Raw genomic sequence first — 23,035 nt, 5'->3', positions numbered from 1 at the left:
GGTCACCATGGTAACCGATTTACTGCCGGACAACTCAGAGTATAGGGTACAATTTCACTAAGAATTCATCATCGCTACACATGGGTCAGAGACACATTAATAATTCATCCTGGATTTTCCGTGATGAAAGCATTGCTGGTATGGTCAGGAGTATGCTGTTAAGATATCGACGAAGTACGCCAATGGCCATGTATGTGTATGGACAAAAGGAATCCAACCGGAAATCGGTAGTTTTTGATTTACCTTAATAATCATAGCAATTTTATGAAGATATGATGAAAAATTTTCTTATTTGTTGTGAACAAAATATAATAGAAAAAAATAAAGAATATCAATTGTATGAAAACGCACGTTGACCACAAACAAGTACATGTATACGCATTCTGTCGTGAAGAAATTAGAATAGCTAAAGAAAATGCAAGAAATATATTGAGAAGAGAAGAGACAGAGAGAGAGAGAGGAAGAGGGAGAGAGAAAAGCGAAAGTAGTGATTCTCGAATGGGTCACTTTCACTTGAAGAAATTATTTACTTGTACAGGATACAATGCACGTTTAATACTTTGAATGTTACAAGTTTTACTGTCCCTGCATGTTGTTTGATTAACTGTTAACCCTAAGATATGCCAGTGTACTCTGGTGCACGTCACGAATTCGACACCCACGAGTTATACAACCCACGAGTCCTACAGCTCACGAGTCCTACAGCCCACGAGTCCTACAGCCCATAAGTTATACAGCCCACAAGTCATACAACAAGTCATACAGCACAACAAAGCCGACGACACCGACACATTAAGCCCCGTGTTGTAGTGTCGAACCCACAGGCTGTATGACTCCTAGGTTGTATGACTCATGGACCATTTTTTATGTCAAACTTGTGGGCTTTCTGACTCGTGGGTGTCGGTCTCGTGGGATGACCCCTTGTGCTCGAGTATACATAGATAAAAGAAGGAGTGAAAGAGTGACTGTGAGAGAGGTAGAGAATATGATTATAGTGAGCGAGGATAAAAAAAAATACAAGAGGATGTGTGACGGTATATGAAATATTATCTCATCAGTTGACAAACAAACACAAGTAGTGTTATGTAACCACGAGGTCCCTGTTTCAAATTTTCAATCATGCCCCATGGTCAAGGCACTTTTTATCCTTGTTGCCTAGTCAAGGGGAGGGGGTGTTAAAGCCATCGTCCCAGTGGATGTTTGGATATGGGGATATTGCTTCATTAGTGTTCATTTAAAACAAAGCAATTAGAAATCAATGTCTTACTCGCGCACTGTTTTCTTAAATTCAGATTGCAAACCAAGACAACTAATTTTCATTCGTGAAAAAGAAGTCAGTGACATGAGAGGAAGGGACACAGTTCAGAACGTGTGAGTGAGTCATGTAGCAGTGCGTAATCTTTGGTGAAATCGGCGGGGGCTGATGGTTTTTTAATACCGTGATCTGTTGTTATTGCCGTCTATATTTTCCTGGTCCAAACAGAGTAAAATCTAACTTTGTTAGTCTTGAGCGCGGAACAGCTGTAATTGTTGTTCTCCGTACAATGACTTGCCTGTACAAACTATCATATACACAATGGCTTGCCTGCACTCTAAAAAATCCGGGTTAGAACTGACCCGGAACTGGGTCCATTGGGGTCACACCCCGTTCCGGGTCAGAAATGACAAGGAATGGGGTCAGATATGACCCCATCCAGAGTCATGAATTTGGTCAGGGTGACCCTATTCCGGGTCTTCATGACCAAATTCCAAGTAATTTTATTTACCCGGAACGGTGTGTGACCCCAACGGACCCAGTTCCGGGTCAGTTCTGACTCGGAATTTTTTAGAGTGTGTACAAACTATCACATACACCGAAAACAAGTAAATCAATTAACATTTTTTTCCAGTAATCTTTATTTGATTTCTATTATTTTACATAACAAAAAACCATTCATCTTGAATATATAAACACAATATACAATCAATAATGTATGAATAGAGAGAAAAAAAAAAGAAGAAAACAATCGGTGCGTGACCCGAAATGCATATACTTTACATTCAACACATAGACTGACGCGTGGCTGCCCAGAAAAAAAAAAAACCTACCTGCCCTCTTACCTGCCCCCCCCCCCCCCATTTTGTTATGATACACATCATCTTAAAACATTGGCATTAGCCGTAGAGAAAGTGACATAAAAAGGGGGGGGGGAGAAAATGAAAGAAAGAATAATAGGCGTTAACAGCAAGCTCCAGAGAGAATGCAGAAGTTTGAATCCTATAACACTAATAGACCCCAGTCGCACTAAAAAAAACAACAAACACACACACACACACACACACACACAAACACACACACACACACAAACAAACATACAATGTTATCGGTTATGGTTTGGTATAGTTATTGCCAGTGGTTTTACCCATGGACCTACACTAGGTCCATGGTTTTACCAGATCCTACAACATATCCATCTCTATGTAGGACCAATGTCAGGTGCCTCATGCAGACTACAGGCTCGTGGAAGGTCTGCGAGTCACAGTCCATCTCTGCCAGCCCTAATACGTACCGCAGTCTTGGTCTAGAGATTCAATTTTTTGATCTTTGATTTCATTTGATTTATTGGTTTCTGTATCATCATTGTACATATACACATTCATGTACAAACATAAATATGATAATATACATATAAGTATTTTCTTGTTCATTGCCTGTGTACAATGTACAGCAAAAGTACAACAAAACATACTACAATGAATAATACTGAGAATAATACAATTGATATACACTTTGGGATATTTTATCTTTGTCTTTTTATTCCCAAAATTCTACTAATGATACAGCTTTATTCATATTTCTACCACAACTTTTGGTGGTTTAAGTGTAACAACTACTGATAATGGCAACCGTAATGATAATGATAATAACAATAGCACCGATATTGCTTAGGATGACAGTGATGATAGAATATAGTAGAATATAGTAATCTTAAACACAGTCATGATCATAACTATCATGTTACTCATGATATATCTGTAACACAGACGTAAAATATTGTATCAACCTTACCCTTATCTCTTGTGGGCATGTTATACCCAGTTATACCTGCCTCTTATTTCGTCCTCGTTTCTGACAAGCTAATTTGTCATCCTGACTTTTCGAGAGTACTCTTCAGTCTCGTCCACATGGCATCTTTACTGTAAAAGTGAAAATGAGATACCCGCATTATTATGTTCGTATTGCGCCCATTTTTCTCCCTCTTTTTACATTTCAACGACTTCGGCGTGCGTACGGGAGTGAGAGTACCACTATTCATGTATAATGACAACCACAGGTTTTACGCTATGCTTCAAACTGCAATATTCGTATATCGTTTGAGCCACCATTTCAGACTAGCGGGAAAGCAAACACTCATTGGCTACATGATCAGTCAACATCATGTGAACCAGACCTTGGACATGAGGCAATATTATTCCCTCATTACACCGGATAAACTTGTTGAGGCCTGTGTCGACATTATCTAGGTGACTTCACACCGCCCACATTCTATGAGGAAAGGGAGGACTATAATCTTCGAACATATGGATCCGTGACAAACTTCAACAGGTAGGGCTTCATTCACTGTGCAGCTACCGAACCTTTACTGGCGCATAGCGAATTTCTTTTAAGCCTAGACAAGCTTATTTACGAGAATCGAAAACTTTGATGTTTTATAGTTGATCAATTTTTTGTCCTTTTTTTTTTTTTTTTGCTTTATTCCTTGCCGATTCCAGTTGGAAAATCCCTTATTCCTATGCACTTGAAGGTATTTTGTTGTCTTTTAAACGTTTATACTTTGTCTTAATATAAAGCTTGGACTTTGCTTGTCATGTACTGTCGTCCACGTAAATATTTTTTTTTTTCACAATCGACTTCCGACATGATGACCATAAATTTCACATTATCACATGAGTCTAAATGAATCAGTATATGAATCAAACTTTCTTTTTGAGCAAGTTCTTTTCTTTTCTACAGCAAAAACAGTCTTGACCATTTTAATAAAATAGTTTGAAACTAGAGCTCCAGTTGCCTTGGTTACTCGGCGACTCAAGACTAGTAACAAGCTGGATTACCATACCACAATTATCGTGCATTCAAAGATAAAAATCAAGCTAGTCCTCCATACCTTAATTTCGGAAAAGGAAATGAGCAATTAACGACTACAGCAATAAAAGAAGAATAATTCAACATTTACAACCATAATACCAGTAATTACCAATCGAGGCAATATACTTTTGTTTATATGGTTAAAATGTTAAAGATCCAGAATATTGTCAGTAACCAAATGAAATCTACAGTATCTTGTGACATAAAACTAATAATTATAATCTATATTTTTTTTCACAAAGTCTTTTCGCCATTCTTTGAAGAGATATGCGTGAAAATGTTGAAATTGCTACATTGATATAAAAGATTGTATAGATACATACGTAAATATTATACATAAATGTACATAATTATGTATGTATATATATATGTATGTATATATATATATATATATATATATATATATATATACGTATAATGTAAACACAGTTAACCGTTTAAGAACCATTAAATAAAGAAATCTTGGAGCCATGAACGCACAACTAATTTCCAGTACAACCGTGATCTCCTTGGCAATTTCATTTAAAGGGATTGAAATAATGAGACATTATGTACGCTTTGGTTGTGATTATTTTGTTAGCGTTGATATTACTCTTCTTGGGAGCTCTGACACCAATCTTGCCTACGTGTTTAAAATTTTGCCACACTGGTTATCACATTTTAAGTCACAAGAGGTTGACAAAATACCTTAACCGTATAGAGTGGGTGCCACTTGATATAATTGTTTTATTATGTGTTCTTTTTTAAGTATTGTTTTATTTCATTTTTCTTTTCCTTTTTGCTTCCTCTAACAAAGACATCCAGCATGCTGGCGGACGTTCTTGCCGTTCTGATCGCAGTCATTATAATCGTGACGTTCCTCGCTTTCATGTGTCGCTGGTGCGCCTATGCCTGCTTCAAGGGCGTTGTGGCAGATTCCGGTGACATGTTTGTTCGTCAGGACCGCGCTTGCAGCATCGAGTCGGCGCCGACACCCCTGCGCGACACACGACACACGCGTGTCCGTCTACTGGAGGAATACACGCAGAGGATGGCGCGCCTCGAGGAGCAGGAACCGCCACCGTCCTACGACGAAGCGATGAAGGATTACCGACGTTACGAGGAGGACGCCAGCAGCGTCGATACGAGAACCACCGACTCAAATGGTCCCGCCGTGTTGGCCTGCTTGCAACAGCAGCAGGGGGGGCCTGGGGAGTTGGCTGAAGGGAGACACCTTCCGGGAACATCGGGACGACAGCAAGTTGTGAAGTACGACTTGGACGCAGGCGGAGACTGGTGGAATAGACTAATGATGAATCATAATTCGGAACAACACAGATGATTGTCCCCTAGGTACTGGTATCGAAATGATATATGGAGAGTATTCAACATAAGATGCCAAAAACATAGCAACGATGTAACATCGTAGAAAACCACAACAGCATTGCTCAAGTTTGCTTTCAAAAATATTAGCAGTCACTACGAACCATTCTGTGTGCAGTTTGATCACTAAGAAATATTATATATAATACGTTCCTGGATTTAGAGTAAATAGTACGTTCAAATAACATAACGTAATTGATTGTTCACATACAATATGGCCTCAATTAATTGAAACTGCATATGAAATAAGTTTTATGTAATGCATTATGGCTATATAAAACCTATATATATATATATATATATATATATATATATATATACTCTCATGTCAAGCGTATTACAACATAGACGCATGTATTACATAGAAGGTAATTTATGCCATAGAAGTAAGTGTTTTTCTAATGAATTTGCAGTACACGGTTTGAGATCTCATTACCGTGCATATTTTAGGCCTACTAGCATGTCAGAGATCATTTGACATGTAAAGTTCATGAAGTTCTGGTATTTTGTTGAGTACCCGCGCCTTCTGGTGATGACGTACGCGTATCCTCCTTGGAAGAGTCGCCTGGAGACCAAGCAGTCTTTCTCAAGATGCTGCCCCAGGCCCTGATGAAGGATAAAGTGGATCAAACCCTCCCTGTAGTGGTTGGTTGGTCCTTGATGAGCGCTGTCTTGATGTCATCTCACAGATTCTCTAATGGGTTAGCATCTGGTGATTGCCCCGCCCGCTGCACCCATTGACGCCATTTATTTTGGCCAGGACGACAACGCAACTGCGCGCAAGGCAGCCCAGATGGCACGACGGGAAATGGCGTCAATGAACAGGTGTTGCGCGTCGCAAAGGATGTACGAGGATATGCGTACGTCATCATCAGTATCGCAGTGAGAGTGTCCAGAATCTCCCGATATTTGGTGTTATCCATGGCCGGCGGAGCGGGGGGGGGGGGGGGGGGCGGGGGGCACTTTTTTTTTGCACCATACAAAGGAATACATAAGGTGTCATGACTTTGGGCCCCCCACTTTTTTACCCTGAAGGGCGTAACTGGAAATAGGAACAAATAGATAGATACCTTGAGGTGTGAGCGCGGTAAGGTTATGTTTTGCTTGTCAGCTGAAGAAACCCGGAAGTGGCACTAGAAGTTGCGTTGAAGGCCTTTTTTTAATTGCTTGTTAGCTCATGAAACCCGGAAGTGTCCCCCACCACTTTTGAGAACGCTCCGCCGGCCCTGTTATCTATGTTCTTATCTACGACAACAAAATCGTCAACTCCACATAATCAGACATCGACCCATTCCCACGCTGTATGCAGATTTGACACGGGTCTCACGAGCAAGAGCCATGAGGTTAGCCTACCCATCTTCTAGGGGCACGCGGTCTTTCTGCCTCAGCCAGTCCTGGTCGCGAATATTTTTTCCGTACATGGAAACGCTACAGGACATGAATTATTCATAAGTTGAGCTGAAAGAATGAAATGCGCATGCACATGGACTTCGGACAATGAACGCCACATGCACATGCACATGAATGCACATTCGCTTCATAGCGAAGTAGCCCTACTGTTCTGTGGTAGCGGTTTATTTACGAACGAATACGAGTACCCGATCGACAAAAAAAGGCGTGCGAAAGATTTCGGAAGAACTCTCATTTGGCCATTTATGCATGTACGAATAGTGGTAGTGTGGCATCAATTCCAAGCCTATGGCTGTAGTTTAGGTTGTAGCTTGTAAAGCTGTTTATTTCACGCGAGCTGCGTATGTACCTGCTTCAAATCGACTGCACTTTCTTCGAACCCTGCATGCTCGCTCATGCTCGCCACGCCGGCTGCCCTGGCTGCGCTGACAATCACGATGCTGTCTGCTCCCCGCATATTTACCAGCGGGGTTACGTAGGGCGCTCATGAACTGCGAATCGTATGTACTGTATGTAATGTATGATTGAGGGTACCACCTATCGTCACCCTAAGGATCTGTAGCTTGTTTATTCCAAAAGTATAAAACAAATTCGCCTAAATCTTATCTCAATATGCCATAAGTACTGCGTCATGCAGTTTTGAATGTCGTGACCATTTTCTTCGCGCAGCGGGGTACTTAGATCGGCACCCCCTCCCTCCATAGGTAATACACGTGAATTTCACAGCCATGCGTCGTTACCGTGAGCGGATGTGTAATTGAAACGTGTTCAGTCTGGTTTGTTAGTTTGTTTGATTTTCGTTTCTTCGTTTTTATTGTTTTCATAGCAAATGGCACTTAATCCCACGCGTACATTTCGTTCTATACGCAAACAGCCATGATACGCAGGGTGCCGATGTCAAGGTACCCTGCCGATAGGTGGTATCCCCTTACCATACACTGTATGTACAGTATGCGAGTCCGTTCATTCGTGTACAAATTGGCCGAGCTATAGAATTGTCAAGTCCACGCGCTTGCGCACTTCAAAATTTCAGCTCAACTTATGAATAATTCATATCCTGTAGCGTTTCCATGTACGGAAAAAATATTCGCGTCCTGGTCACTTGCAGGGCCCGCGGAGCGTTTTCAAAGGGGGGGGGGGGGGACTTCCGGGTTTCATGAGCTAACAAGCAAAAAAAAAAAACAAAAAAAAAAAACCCCAAAACTTGTCATTATGATCTGTATCCCCAAGGCCTTGCATACTTCGCACATCGTTTGACGACATACCTGAAAGCGCTCAGCACTCGGATCTAACCCCCCACTGAGGGCGACGATTTGTCGGAGGCGCTCGTTAGATAACTCGTCTGTCTAAACCACGGTGTATGCACGAGGGATTCAAAAGCCTTGAATGAGAAAGTGAACAATGTGCACCTTCCTTAGTCATATTGGAAGGTCAGTCACTATTCAATGATTTAGAACAAAACATTGCTACAACAAAGAAAAGTCGTTTACCACAATAAAAACGATTCTCACCATGTTGCAATACTCTATAGCATGGGAGTTTGCACACATTCACACACATAAGAATGAGTAAATGAATGAATAGATAGATAGTTTAACAGGTATTATTTATATACATGTATGGGAACTGTATAGATGTACTTTTATAATGGTTTCGTGGAAGTATCATATCCAACTTAAATGTTTACGACTGTGACAGCTTACGAACTTGTCGAGTATAGGCATGATACCATCAGGTGTTACGGATGTATAGGCTACCTAGGTAATACAAACAATTTTGTAAGTTGAATTCCGATAATGACAACCAACGTATCGATAAGGTTTGATAAGTCATAACACGGCACATGTATTAGATTGCCAATTGGTTCTAAACTTGAAATAATGATGATAAAAATGATTTACTTCGTAACATGTGATATTTCATTCTATTCTGTTATTTTGTGCTAGAGAACAAGGTTTTAGTGTCTCCACGCAGATACTCTTAACTGTAACTGTAAACTCAGAAAAGCGATTTATTTGATGAAGAGAATGATTCTGACTTTTATGATTAATGAAATAATGACAATATGATCATTTGTTTGTTTCAATAAAGGGATTAGGGCTTGTCTTCTCTAATTGTAGTTCATGGTAACCAACAACTTCAGCCTTCTTGAGGCTAGAGGGCGCTATATGTTTTAGTGTTATTTTATTTGTGCTTTCAAATTAAGATTGTAATTTTGCTCATCACTGGGGTTTTTCCAGTTGTTAAATGTAACCAGAAAAACATGAAAATGTTCAGATTATTTTGTATTTAGATCACGCTATCATTGTATATCATTATACTTGATGATTGTATCTTGTATAACAATGTCCCGTTTATTATTCTTTGTCATTTATTGTCTTTTAAATACTGGTACCCAGTACGAGGGATCATTCGGAAATCGAAATCAATGGACATAGCGCCATCTGCGGCGACGATAATGAAAGCATTTCGCAGTGATGTGCCCTCGCTGACTCTTCACTATTCGGAGGCTGATCAACGTCGGTGTGCCCGTTTCGGTGATTCGAGTATGAGCGTAAGGCCTACATGAAGTTACTTGCCAACATCGTCAAGATAATTCGTGTTCGTCATGAAAAATGCGAATAAAAAAAAGAAAGAACGAAACCAACGTTTACAAATACGGTGTGACTATTGGTTTGAATGGTATTCATGTTTACCAATTTGTTTTCTGTACTTGTATAATTCAGGCTGCGACTATTTTGTTCTTTATTGTGGTTGGCAGTAAGACAGGAAGACAGTAAGGGATTATAATGGCTACGACAAAGTTCCATCAATTAAACAAGTCACTCAAACGAGTCTCCAAACAATAACAAATGCGAACCGCATGTTTTATGGGAATGAAGAGGAAAAGGAAAGGGCCATTATACACCCAAAAAACCCTCCCCTCCCCTAAAGCCTGAACATCATCGAAACCCCGATAAATCACTACACATATACTACGCTGAGTGTGCGCCAGCGCACTAATAACGCCGCTACAAAGACACATCAAATGTGTCACCCAAATGTTTAATCATGCATTAATTTTCCCGGGTCTTCGCGACTTTAACGCCTTCCACGCCATCCACAGTCGCGGTCCTTTCCCGAATGTCGGCAGGCTAATAAGACGTTGACACCTTCTGGCGCGCGTTCGAAATCCCCAGTGTACCAGCATTGCATGCGGACACGGAAGTGTCCCTCCCTGCTAGCGAGGGGTAAGTAATACGATTGGATTAAAACAGAGCACACATGACTTGGTTTTCAGAGCTAGAATATCGCCACCAGCGATTCGGAATGAATGGGCCATGATTTCCCTTTTTATTACCATTTATCGTGTTGTTTTTTTCGTACTATAAATGAACGCGCATTCGCATTTGATGATCAACTCTCCACGCTCGATCGCTTTCCCTTAATTTGACTTGACTCAAAGGACGAGTTTGATTCCAAAATGACCTAACTACGATCATCTTCACTTGAGATACTTGAGATTAAAGCTGATAAGAAAACAAAGAAAATAATAAGAAAATAATATAAAATAATTTATAATAAATTCATGTTATGTGATAAGTGAGGTTCGATTGGAAAGGTTTTATGTTGCTCTATGTGATTGGATGATGGACTCACTTTAAAAATTTTTAAAAATGGCGATCAAGCTTTTCAAATTCAATTGTGTAGGGTGGGCTGGGAGCCCCCATTGATAATGGTAAAACCATACATCCGTCAAAGCAAGAACATCTGGATTTTTTTTTTAAACCAGAGTTAAGCATTGATGAAGGCATTCGCTCAATTTCTTTTATTTACACGTATTGCACAATCTTTTCTAGTGATTTGTGTTTCTTGATTGATAGATCTTTGGCTGTAGTATTGGACTAGATAATTAGAACTGTAGGCCATGATAATTGCTGAATTTGATTTTGATAAAGAGATTAGATCAATAATCCCCCCCCCCCAAAAAAAAAAAAAAATCCTATGTCAGCATCGGGCAAATAGGTATATACGTTTCAAACTTTGAATGTTTCAAATGTCTTCACCAAAATAATGCTATATCAACCTCATTTTATATGCAAATTAGAAAAAAAAATCAACAATGATGCATGGACTGTCTGCTCTTTTAACTGTTACATATAAAATGTATTGGACGGATATTTTGTGTCATGTTAAGTATTTAAGCAAAAGGTGCCTGTTTAAGACTTCACAACCAATAGCGTAGATTTCTTGCCAAAAGAGTGTCGGTTAGAAAATAAGACAACCTATAAAGCGAGGGAGGGGATAGTAAGTACTATGAGGGGGACTATCCCCTCTCCCACGGAGGGATAAGGATACTAACATTTGTATCCAATTTGCATTTCAAAGCACTGATTTGACAAGTTGTCAAACATAGTCTACGGTCATAGCTCAAGCATGATGATAGTACTCGGCTCTCTTCCTCTGTCTTGCTGTCCTTTAAGGCCCGAATTCACGAAGGTGGTACAAATGAAACCATGGTTTAAACCGTGGACAAAAACCATGGAGTGCCAAGTGTCGCATGGAATATTTCGTTACAAAATCAGTCATTTCGTCGATGAAATGATTATTTTGTAACGAAATGACAACATTTTGTGACAAAATGATTATTTCGTCCACGAAATGATAATTTCGTTAACGAAACGGTCATTTTTTTTTCGACGTAATGACCAATTTCGTTACGAAATATTCCGTGCGACACTTGGCGCTCCATGGTTTTTGTCCATGGTTTAAACCATGGTTTCATTTGTACCACCTTCGTGAATTCGGGTCTAAAGGTTCTGTGAAATACAAGTGCTTGTCGATTTTTTGTCACTTTTGCTATGAAACGAATATCTAAAAACATTCCATATATTTTAACTAATTTTTCATCTATTTTTCTACAGATTACTTGGATTCCCCCCACAAAAAATCCTTCCAAACCAATATTCCTGTTGTGACCTCATCTGTCAATCATTGCTAAAGTATTGATATGCTTAACAAAAGACATTGGAATGCACCTTCCCTCGACTCAGCAAAACTTGCATGTTTCTGTGATATTAATGTGACTAACAAAAGACATGGCGAGGGAACATGCAAGTTATGCTGAGTCGAGGGGAAGGTGCATTCCAATGTCTCTTGTTAAACATATCAGTACTTCACAACAGGAATATTGGTTTGGAAGTTTTTTTTTTTTTTTTTTTGTGGTCGTATCCAAGTAATCTGAAGAAAAATGAGTTAAAAATACATGGAATGTTTCTAGATATAAAAGTGATGTTAAAGGTATCATAAATCAACATGAATTAATATTTTGTATTTCAGGGAACCTTTAATGTCCCCATGACCGGTCACTTTAGGCCCTACATCTTTGAGAACGGACGGCAGTCGAAAATGGAGAAAATTCAACAGGGAAGCAACCGAGTGGGAATATCTTGAATGTAATGATAACAGTGAAGTTAAAACATTCCTCTTCAATTATCAATGACAACGGTCATAATGGTAATAATTAGCATAACAAACAATAATATTAAATCGCTAAGAAAATAATATCACATACAATGTGACACTTCAGTAAAGTTGAATTCATTTATACCCTAGAGCAGTGCCGTATACAGCGCTGACCTCTAGAGGTAGAGCTTTCATCAATATATGAGATAGATGTGAAAGTTGGAATGTTCGATATTTCTCATGTTTTAACGAAACAGCGATTTATCAAAGTGACAGAATAAAGTTGAGGTCGTAATTTCATGGTATTCCAAGTCTTGCCGGCGCCGTGTCGCTCGTTATTTATACATGAAATAAAAAAAGACATCACTGGTTCCTTCACATTAAAATTTGTTTCATTTGGTGGGCACTCTACCATACACGGGTGACTCTCAGGGGAAGGGACTGTGAGTTGTTATATCATCAACGAACAACATTTCATTCTCATATGTGTGTGTGTGTGTGTGTGTGTGTGTGTGTGTGCGTGTGCGTGCGTGTGTGTGTGTGCGCGCGTGTGTGTGTGTGTGTGTGTGTGTGTGGTACGAAATGGATGTACGCACCAATGAGAGATATGTGAGCTGGTGACATCACCATCCCAGCTATTTGCATAATGAAACCAGCGCTAGAAATTTTTGAAAACATGTACGACTTTATTCAAATTAGTTAAATTCTTCCGTCGAGATGTTTTCATTGCAACTTATTGACAAATTGCCCAACATCGACGTAAATAAGCACTGAATTGATCAGTGTTTTAGTAGTAGCCATGATAAAAAAAAAAAAAATCATGGGCGTACATACTCGAGCAGGATTCGAACCTACGACCTCCTGATCTCCGGACAGGTGTCATCTCCACTAGACCACCGAGCTTCCGCCGACAGCAAGTGCTGTCCGGAGATCAGGAGGTCGTAGGTTCGAATCCTGCTCGAGTATGTAGGCCCATAATTTGTTTTATCATGGCTACTACTAAAACACTGATCAATTCAGTGCTTATTTATGTCGATGTTGGGCAATTTGTCAATCAGTTGCAACTGTTGCAATGTACGACTTTATCGACTTCCGTAATCTTATGTCAGGTTTTGATGACTAACTTCTGTCATTCTGATAGTTTTATTCATAGTATATCTCTATTTATCTTATTTTTGTATCGAATGACAACTAGTCAACATGCATTTGCATCGCATGGTTCCTTTAAAGTCAACTTCACAGTGCATGGTGTGGAATTGGCCTTCTACTATCAATATCTGCTTATCAACACTGAATGTGATTTAGCAGGAAATAAAACAAATATTGTTTACTCATCTCTTTGAGCTTTAGCTTCCTCGTAGACTCCTGAGGAACAAATAGTGTCACGTATAGTTCATTTCTGTTGCAGGCTGAAATATCTCCTTACGCGGTTACACCGAATGTTTCGTTATTCTAGTTGCTATATGTCATTAAAACTTGAAATATTAAAGTTAATGTCTACATAAACGGAAATAGACTACTCAAGTTGACGCTTTATACTTTGACAACGAAATAAGACTCTGTGAAACCATATCTCACAGAGAGAGAGAGAGAGAGAGAGATAGTAACTTGATATCTATTTCAGCACATAACATATTCAAGCCTACTAGTATTTCAGTAAACTCTAGGATTCTGCGTGAGCGATCGCATCTCATACATAATATACATACACTCATATACAAACCAGTGGCGGATCCAGGCTGGGGCGCACCGGGCGTGCGCCCCCTTTATCGTTTGTTAAAACATAAAAAAAAAAAAAAAAAAAATGGGGGAGGGGGGCGAGTGCGTCCCCTTTTAATTTTGTAAAGGTGCCTCCCCTTTACGGAATTCCTGGATCCACCCCTGCAAATACACACACACACACACACACACACACCCTCGGACGCTGACATACACAAACACACACGCACACACACACACACAATATGACTGTGTTGACTAAATAGACCACCTGCACCTTTTGTCACTCGTCTATTTCAACACCATCATCGTATAAGTTTACCTCCACTCGGCCAAACTCGAGCATTAATGCTCTCTCTCCACACCCCCTTGACACGTTTCTGGCAAACCATCTAACATTCAATTACTATTACATATTCGAAGAGCGCTGGGAGAGGGGTACTATATAATAGCTGAGATGTTGCTTAATCTTTGTTTGCTAGGTGTCTTCTTTTTCTTTTACTTTCACAATAGATTCCATACTTGACAACTCTTATTTATTCCGATTATGTGGGGGGGGGGGTGGAGTTACCTGACATCTAGAATATTTGGCCAGCACGATGTCTTCTTTTCATCTGTCTTTCGTATAGATGCTCTGATTGAAAAGAAAGAACAGTTATTCTGGAGCTTCATTATTTTTGCTTATTTTCTGAACTCATGTTGAATTTCACTTTACACTGCTCTATAGTCTTACATGATGACATGAGTTTGGCTTACGATCTAACACTCTTTTTTTTTGTTCTTTCTTTTTTTCTAACAAGAAGTAGAATATGTCTGTCGATAACGGTCAGAAAATCACGACTTCTTACAAGATGGGAGCAACTGTACGGATTTTAACTGACTGTACTAACACGTTGTCATACAAGAGACAGCTAAAGAAAGCTCTGTACAATAATGTATTATGATTCAATGACATGAAAATGTCTTACACCCAAGTGCACGCAGACATTCACAACAATGTTCTGGTATTAATTCTTATAGCAAAAAGTTGTTTGTCACATTGTATTCTAAATAAATCCAATTTAGTCTTATCGAATATTGGTTAAGTATCTAATATCTTATAATTTACGAGTTTCAATCTCTTTTCTATTGGATTTTTGAGTGTGTCTATGGCAAACAGCTTCACTCATGTTAGTACAGGTAATAATTATTTCGGTGCCTTGTACTTATCAGATGAATATGTGAAATGATGTTCAAAAATATACTTCACTATCACGTTTGTTTGTTTTTTAGGAGCAGTTTCTCTAGAGTTCGAAATCTAAGATCATTATGTGAAAAAAAAAAAATGTAATAATCATTGATGATTTACCTGATGATCACGTTTTTTAAAGTCTTTTTAAAAGAAAATGTCCCGAAATCGTAATAAAGTGCCCGAGATGAAACAAAGTTAGAAGGCTCACAATCACTGAAAAAAAAGGAAAACTCCACGAAAAATCGTTTTTATACGTGAGCATGCATATATTTGGGTACTAATACATGGTTATCATGTTATTTTACTGTTACTGAGTGCTTCAGTTCTTATGGATTTTATGTGTTTCTTGATACATGTGTAAATTTATTTATTACAAAGATATATTCAAATCAATCAAATACGCACTCTATTTTGTTTGAACTCTGTTTGAACTTGAATGAAAAGACATTGTAGCCATTTTAAGCTTACCATTTATTTGTCAGTGACAATTTCTGAATCTTCAACTGGGGCAAGATTTTATGTGACTTCAGTGCTTAACATGTTTCATGTCATTATGTAGGACCTTCAGTCATTTTTTGTTTTTTGTTTGTTTGTTTGTTTGTTTTTTGCTGCGATGAAAGTCTACATTGGTCACTGGTGTATAAAGGAATGGGGCCAAAAGAATCAGATGAATTAATCAACGTCATTTTTAACTTTCTTGAGATGTTGATGCGAGTTTTTCACCGACACTCCTCGTCAAGTTTTGTAAATCCCTGCGTGTCCCTAGGGGACTACTCTTCCGAGACCATTCACACCTGAAATTGCCTAATGGCGTCTTGTTATTTTTCTTTTCGGTTTTTGTCATTGTCGTTGTTGTTATTGATTATGGTGTTGTTGTCGTTGTTGTTATTATTGATGATGATGATGTTGTTGTTATTGATGATGATAATGATGATGACGATGTTGCAGTTGTAATTTTGTTTTCACTTGTTCTTTGTTTTCTTGCTGCTCTTTTTTACCTGAGCTTGCATTTTGTTCACTTAAAGGAGAACTCCGGCTGATTTTCAAACTTTTACATTTTTGAACAATTATAAATTGGTAATTATACTGGGTACAGAGTTTCAAAATTTATAGAGATTGGAATGAGGAATAAGAATGTTATCAAAATGTACAGCAAATCACAGTGAGCAAGGATGATGACACAGAAGCTTCACCGAATAAGAATGCATGAGTGGGGACTCCAGGAAGCAGAACGAAACAAATATAAATTCTACACAGATGACCTTGTGTTGTAATGGAATTGCATTGCTACATTTCTGAAATATGTGAGCTCGTACTTATGCATTCTTATGCATGATGAGTCCCCACTCATGTATTCTTATGGTATGCCATCATCCTTGTTCAGTGTAATTTGTTTGGGGTTTTCAGAATATTGGTTTCTCTGCTCAAGGACCAAAATTAATTCCACCAATCTAAACATGGAGATGTCGGTTCATGTACTACATGATGTGAAAATATTGTAAATGACTTGGACTTCACCTTTAAACAAGACTAAACGTATTTTCGCTCTTACAGAAATCTAACAAGTAATAGTGTGTCCTTGTTGTTGAGACCTTAGTATTTTTCCTGTTCTGATATTGTTATCTGTTGCTTGTCAGTGAATTCTTGAATTTTATATTCCGCTAAAACCTAAGCACGTTTCTTCTACTTCTTCTTCTTCTCCTTCTTCTTTCTTTCTTTTTTTTTTTTCTTTCTTCCTTTTTTATTTTTTATTTTTGCTGAACATCATTATTGTCTTGCTGGTTTGCCTGCGTGTACGTCTATACTGTATAAGTGTACTTTTTCTTAATGAAATTGCAATATTTGTATGTAGTTAATTCAAGTGAAATAAACGTAACAAAATGGGTGAAATGGGTGATTTTGCAGCATAAATTATAATTTTGTCTTCATCAAAGTGGTAATTCTGTTTTGTTTTGTTTTTTACTCCGTATCCTGATTGCAGAAACATTAGCTGTAACTGATAGTCAGTAAGTTCTCTGCATAAAGTCAGACAACAACAACAACAACAACAAAACACCAATTCGAGAGAGAAACATGATTTTTGATCTTCTGATGGGGGTCATACCACGAGACCGACACCCACGAGTCATACGGCCCACGAGTTCGCCATTGAAAAAAAAAAAAAAAAAAAAAAGGTCCATGAGTTATGCAATCCACGAGTCATACAGCCTATGAGTTCGACACTATAGGTAAATAAGGCCAAAGAATCCGACACTAGTATAGTCAAACAAGGCCCACGAGAGCGACATTACAGCAAGGGTTTAATGTGTGTCGAGCTCGTAGGACTTGTTAGCCTCAGGTCGGACTCACGGGCTTTATTTGCTTAGTGTCGAACTCATGGGCTACATGACTCGTGGGCTGTTTGACTCATGGGCAGTATGTCTCGTGGGCTGTATGATTCGTGGATGTCGAACTCGTGACGTACACCCCTTCTAATATGTTGCCAATCTATATGTATATTGCAATCAGGAGTCTACTAAATAACTTCCTACAGCTTAATTGGACGATTGTAAATTATATGAACAACAAAAGAATAAAATCATTATTTTTGTTTACTCTGCGTAATGGAATGCTGACTTTTGGTGTAAATATTCCTAGTATTCCGAACATTTGTGGGTAAAAAAAACTTCAGTATCAAGATTAATTTCTTATGTTTTTTATTGTTTTATCAATTCTTTATGTATTTCGTTGTTTTTTCGAACTTTTGTTTTTGTTGTTTTTTTTCAGCAGAATTTGTCACACACATTTTTTGAAGCATAATTATACTAAAATAAATTGATTTCAGCCGTTAAAATTAAAAATATGAATCTTTATATGAATTAATTGAAAAAACACAATTTGTATTGACTTTGTACACAAAATCACGTTTTTGAGCAATTTTGGGGTGGGCGAAAGTTTTTTGAAGGGATGTGGCTTCGGAACGGTATGCCTGGGCGCGATAAATTTGGTCTCAAAAGTTGCGCGAGACTTGAAATTAAAAAGTCAGCGAACGGCGCGGTCAAAAAATTTTGCACGCTGGAATGGTCGCGGAATTCATCGAAGGGGGGAGCATTATGCCCCCCCCCCCCGTAAGGTAGGGTTAAAAAAACAAAGAAAAATTCAACAGAAGAATAATGCACGAAGGTGCTGAGAAAATAATACTCTTAAGAAAAGTGGCTGATAATTTTGAAATGCTCACTTGAGTATATAGAATTAAGGTAGATGGATTAGTGTACAAACATGAGGTCTCGAAAATACCAGACTGAAGTAAACTTGAAACTTGTATCAGACTCATACAGGTACAGTGTGTGTATATATATGTATATGGTTAACGACACAGCAAAACATTCCCCCATGGATATGAATAGTTTGCATGGGAAACCGAGACACATCACTGTCTGGAATAAAAATATTGCTTGTTTGTGAGTTTATTTGCTCGTTTCGTGTTTGTTTTCTAAAGGGTAAATTTCTGTCGATTCGTGTTGTGAACGGAAATCCTCCTAGCAAGTAATCCACAGTGGAGAAAGGTTTACATTTCTTTTCTCTTTTTTTCTTTTGACTGCAGCATTTTGCACGAATCTTAATCTATATCTCAATGCAATTTGTCATATATCAAATGCTCCTACATTGGTACGTCCAACACTTACCTCAGATCGTGTTGAAGGTCTACAGATTCGTCAAAAGGAATTTCATTCACCTACCATACAAAAAATGACGTTTTTGTACGACACTCATAATGCATTCTTACCAGCACATTGGAATTTGACGTATAATATTCGTCTTTTATTTGTCGATCTTAGTTGCCTATAAAGTGTTAGGCTTTAAATTGCCAAGCCAGCTATCATTAACTAACGCAAATTTGCCATGGAAAAAGAATGGAGCTGGTATTATTTATTATAAGTGTCAAAAGTATGATGGCTTCCACGCGACTTGCGATTATGAAAAGAGCTAAAAAGAATGTGCTGAGAGTTGTCCGTCAGAAGGGTTTATTTGCACAGTATTGTCTTCATACTCGTGTGTGTGCGTATGTGTGTGTCTGTGTGGGTGTGTGTCACGGAGGGGCGACTGATTTTATACAGAGAACGATGATATCGCACAAACTATATCTTACACTAATGTATGTGTGTATATTGTGTAATCCATGTGTGTATACTGTTATGCCATAAGGTAAGATTGATGTACACAAACAACTCGCACAATACACAAAAACGCACTAACATACGCACCTGTATTACATAATTATATGTTTATATGACCAAAAAATACATACACATGCACACAAACTCCAAACACACGCGCTAATATACAAGAACTTGATTATGCTCACACAAATTAAGGATACTCCCCAAATCTCTAAAACCATAATCATGATAATCATCATTCAAAATAAATTTGTAAATTTGTTTTTGCCCATAATTATGTGTGTAAGTGTATTTGACACCTAATTTTACGTTTATTGACAAAAGTATCAGTATGATTTGCCATCAAAAGAATATACAGTCTCACTCTAGGAACACTTGCACAACACACACAGAGAAATGAGAGAGGACAAGTTTAATTGACATAAGGTTGATTAATCTGCTAAACACAATTGCTCTGCAGCATGTATAGTATGGTGGTTATTTTTACCGTCTTTCGCTGCACAAATAAGGCGGATTTATGCTGTCGTCATGTTTTCTGTGTTTTTTTTTTCTCCTGCGTATTTCTTGTAGGTATTCAATACTCGAGAGCTCACACTAGTCTTGTTGAGTACTTCAACGGTTGTAACGTTATAACACTTTAATCGGCGAAACAATAAAAGAGACATGTAAACTCAGTGTACTGTTGAAATTATAGTTTATTGACTTTGATTTTTTCTTTTGTTTTCACAGTTTGTACGAGGTTCCTAAATTTAATTTCTTTGGACACTTACAGAAAGGTTTCAAAAAGTAATGTAACAGCCGATGCAGCCAGAGTGGTGCTGTCTTGAAAATTAAATTAAATAAGATAGGAGTGTTATTTAGGAGTGCATGTTCCAATAAGAGCTTTACCGCAATCTCAAATCATGCATCAATTTGACTGCATCTAAAAGGGAGGACGGGTCTTTTATCAATATCGTAATACAGATTCTGTCTTTAACTTAGCTGCAGTCTGTGTACTATTTATTGATTGTAAAGTTTAATTGGGCAAAACTTGTAAAAGTAAGTCCGTGACAGCATTGAATTACATAATATAATAGACTATATTAAAGAATTTTCCAAAAGTTCAAGGAGATTGTTGCGAACGCCATATAATCTAGTATGATACAAAAACAGTTGCTAACTTCAGTCATACAATAGTGATGTCAACAAGAACATAGCATGTATCACATCAGCTCCACACCAAAACACTTTGAGTGTGACAACCTGGACTATATTAACATCTTGAGCCCATTCGAGATTTTGTTAGAAGCCAGAGAAAAAAATCTACTAATCGTATAGAAAAGAAAATAGCAAGCTTTTGTTTGTTTGGAGAGAAACCAAGACAAAAGCATAAACGAATTTATCAGTAAGAATTTCTTTTTATAAAGCAGAGAAAAAGACAGAGGAAAGAAATCATTCATTTTAATCGTTACACCCACGGGGGAGGGGACTATCTGAAGCTGTGATCGTGTACAATCGTAACACTGAGTGTGAACCATTTTAGAATATCTCATACCGTGACCACTGAGATGATTTTGGTAAGCAGTTAACAAAAAAACAACAACAAAAAAACAACAACGATTTTTTTTCTTCTTTGGATTGCAGTCTATTTCAAGGTGACGCGTTAACTGGCCATAATGATTTCTGAAATATTGGGACAAGTTTCACTAAGAACAGGAACGAAGGGAATATCATGCAGGGAACCACGTCGGTGATATACAATAAAAATATTATACGATCTAAAAAGCCCACTATAAAAATGATAGAAATCGCTCGCAGGAGAACATAGTGTGTTATACGAAAGATAGAAACTATGTCTTAATGATTGTAGTGTTCAAGGTAAAATCCCACTGAAACCTAAGCTGTGACAGTGTTAATCTAGCTGAGGTGCGGCTGGCAATATTGACTTAAAAGCTGATGAAACGACAACATCATAAAATGATACGTGCCTTGGAGATTGTTAGTCAATCTTAAAGATACAGGATATGGTCATGTCATGAATATATATATATATATATATATATATATATATATATATATATATATATATATATATATATATATATATATATTATGCATACATACATACATACAGAAACATACATGTACGACTATGCTCTGTCCCCGTATGATTTCTTGCCCCGCCCTCGAGAAGAGAAGACAGAGAATCGCAGCTCGACGGAATTTGATCTCTGACACCCCTAGTTTCAAACGTCTCAATGTTCAATACTTGAGCCATCGATTTTTTTTTTGGGAAGGGGGGCCCCCGAATGGGATTTCGCCTCGAATAATGTCTTAGGAAGCACGCGGCTTCTTCCGCTGATCACTCCAGTCCGCGGTGTCCCTATAAAGTTTTCTTGAATTGCAAATTGGTTACAGACACTCCCGAGCCGCATCTATACACGGCCAACTAATCCCCGTTGCTTTGCTCTTCCAGCTCCTTCTACCGATGATTTGCGTCTTTTTGAAAGTATGACGTTTAAACTGCTCTAGAAACGGGATTATCGGTGCTCTATTTCTCTCTATATATACATATACATCTCTCCCTTCTGCTTTTTTCTTTTCGGTGTCTACTTCGATTGTACAGCTTCAATTTCATAATTATAGTCATGCGTCACACAATGTGCGTTATGGTGCAGAACACTCGACCTCTTTCGAGCAAACGAAATGGAGAACACAACGTATGTGTGTGTGTGTGTGTTTCTTTTTATTTCAGATTATGTCCGGAGGCAAAATATTCAAACATCGCTGGGGTATAGTCTTGACTCAGAATTAAGCTCTATTGACCCTGATTTGAGCAAAGTACATTCATGGCGTGAATCTCCAGAGTAATAGACTTACTCGTCTTCACATCAATGTTATATTTAGTGCAATTATATGATGGGCCCACTGTGGTTGAAAGTCTATTCTGGATCTTTTCTGTGCTGTTTTTCACTGTGTATAGATCAGTCTAAAAAACAAAAGCAAAAAAAATGGGAATGATTGTGACGTCGTAGGAGAACTAATCGCAGGAACAGTTGACGAGAACAAAGAAAGGAAAATAAAAAGAAAGAAAACACTGGATTGCACTTGAAAAAAATCGTCTGCAGAGAACATCTAGCAATGAATGGAGCGGGCTACAGTGGGCTGAGTGAAAAGGGTTAGCGACGTGTGAATTCTCCGACGAGAGTGGCGGGCTTAGCTTCTATGGCTTGTTGAAGATAATGTTTTTTTCTCTCTTTTTTTTTTTCTCTCTCTCTAAGATCTCTTTTTCGAGTTTGGCTGAAGTGTGAGAGGAGTCTTAGCTCTTGTAGCTTGCTCGCCTCATCATCTGCATGGGAGAACAACAGGAAAAAAACACAAAGATAAATCAACTTTTTTTTAGAGCAACAAAATTAATACTCAAAGCCCACAATATCATTTAATCATCATTGGAATTATCATGTGAATGTCGTGCCGAAATAAACTTGATAACTACACCAGTCTTTGAAACAGGAATGACCAGTTTATCCTCACATAAGGATAAAATTAAGAAGTATACAGGGCCTATATAAAAAGGTTTACCTACTGTTTACTCATGGATAA

General features: G+C 38.2%; 1 protein-coding gene across 2 annotated transcripts in view; it reads right to left on the bottom strand.

Annotated features, from left to right (window-relative positions):
- Nucleotides 1–21,593: 21,593 nt before the first annotated feature.
- Nucleotides 21,594–23,035, bottom strand: part of LOC140237999 (uncharacterized) — a 45,976-nt gene continuing 44,534 nt past the window's right edge. For both annotated transcript variants that reach the window (XM_072317927.1, XM_072317926.1), the window contains exon 4: nt 21,594–22,781. In XM_072317927.1, coding sequence (XP_072174028.1) covers nt 22,752–22,781 — 30 coding nt within the window. In that variant the 3' untranslated portion in view covers nt 21,594–22,751. The remainder of the gene's footprint in view (nt 22,782–23,035) is intronic.

This window comes from Diadema setosum, chromosome 14 (genome assembly GCF_964275005.1).
Source record: "Diadema setosum chromosome 14, eeDiaSeto1, whole genome shotgun sequence".
Classification (NCBI taxonomy): Eukaryota; Metazoa; Echinodermata; class Echinoidea; order Diadematoida; family Diadematidae; genus Diadema; species Diadema setosum.
Note: the sequence above shows the minus strand (reverse complement) of the source record. Positions and strands in the feature narration are given on the sequence as shown.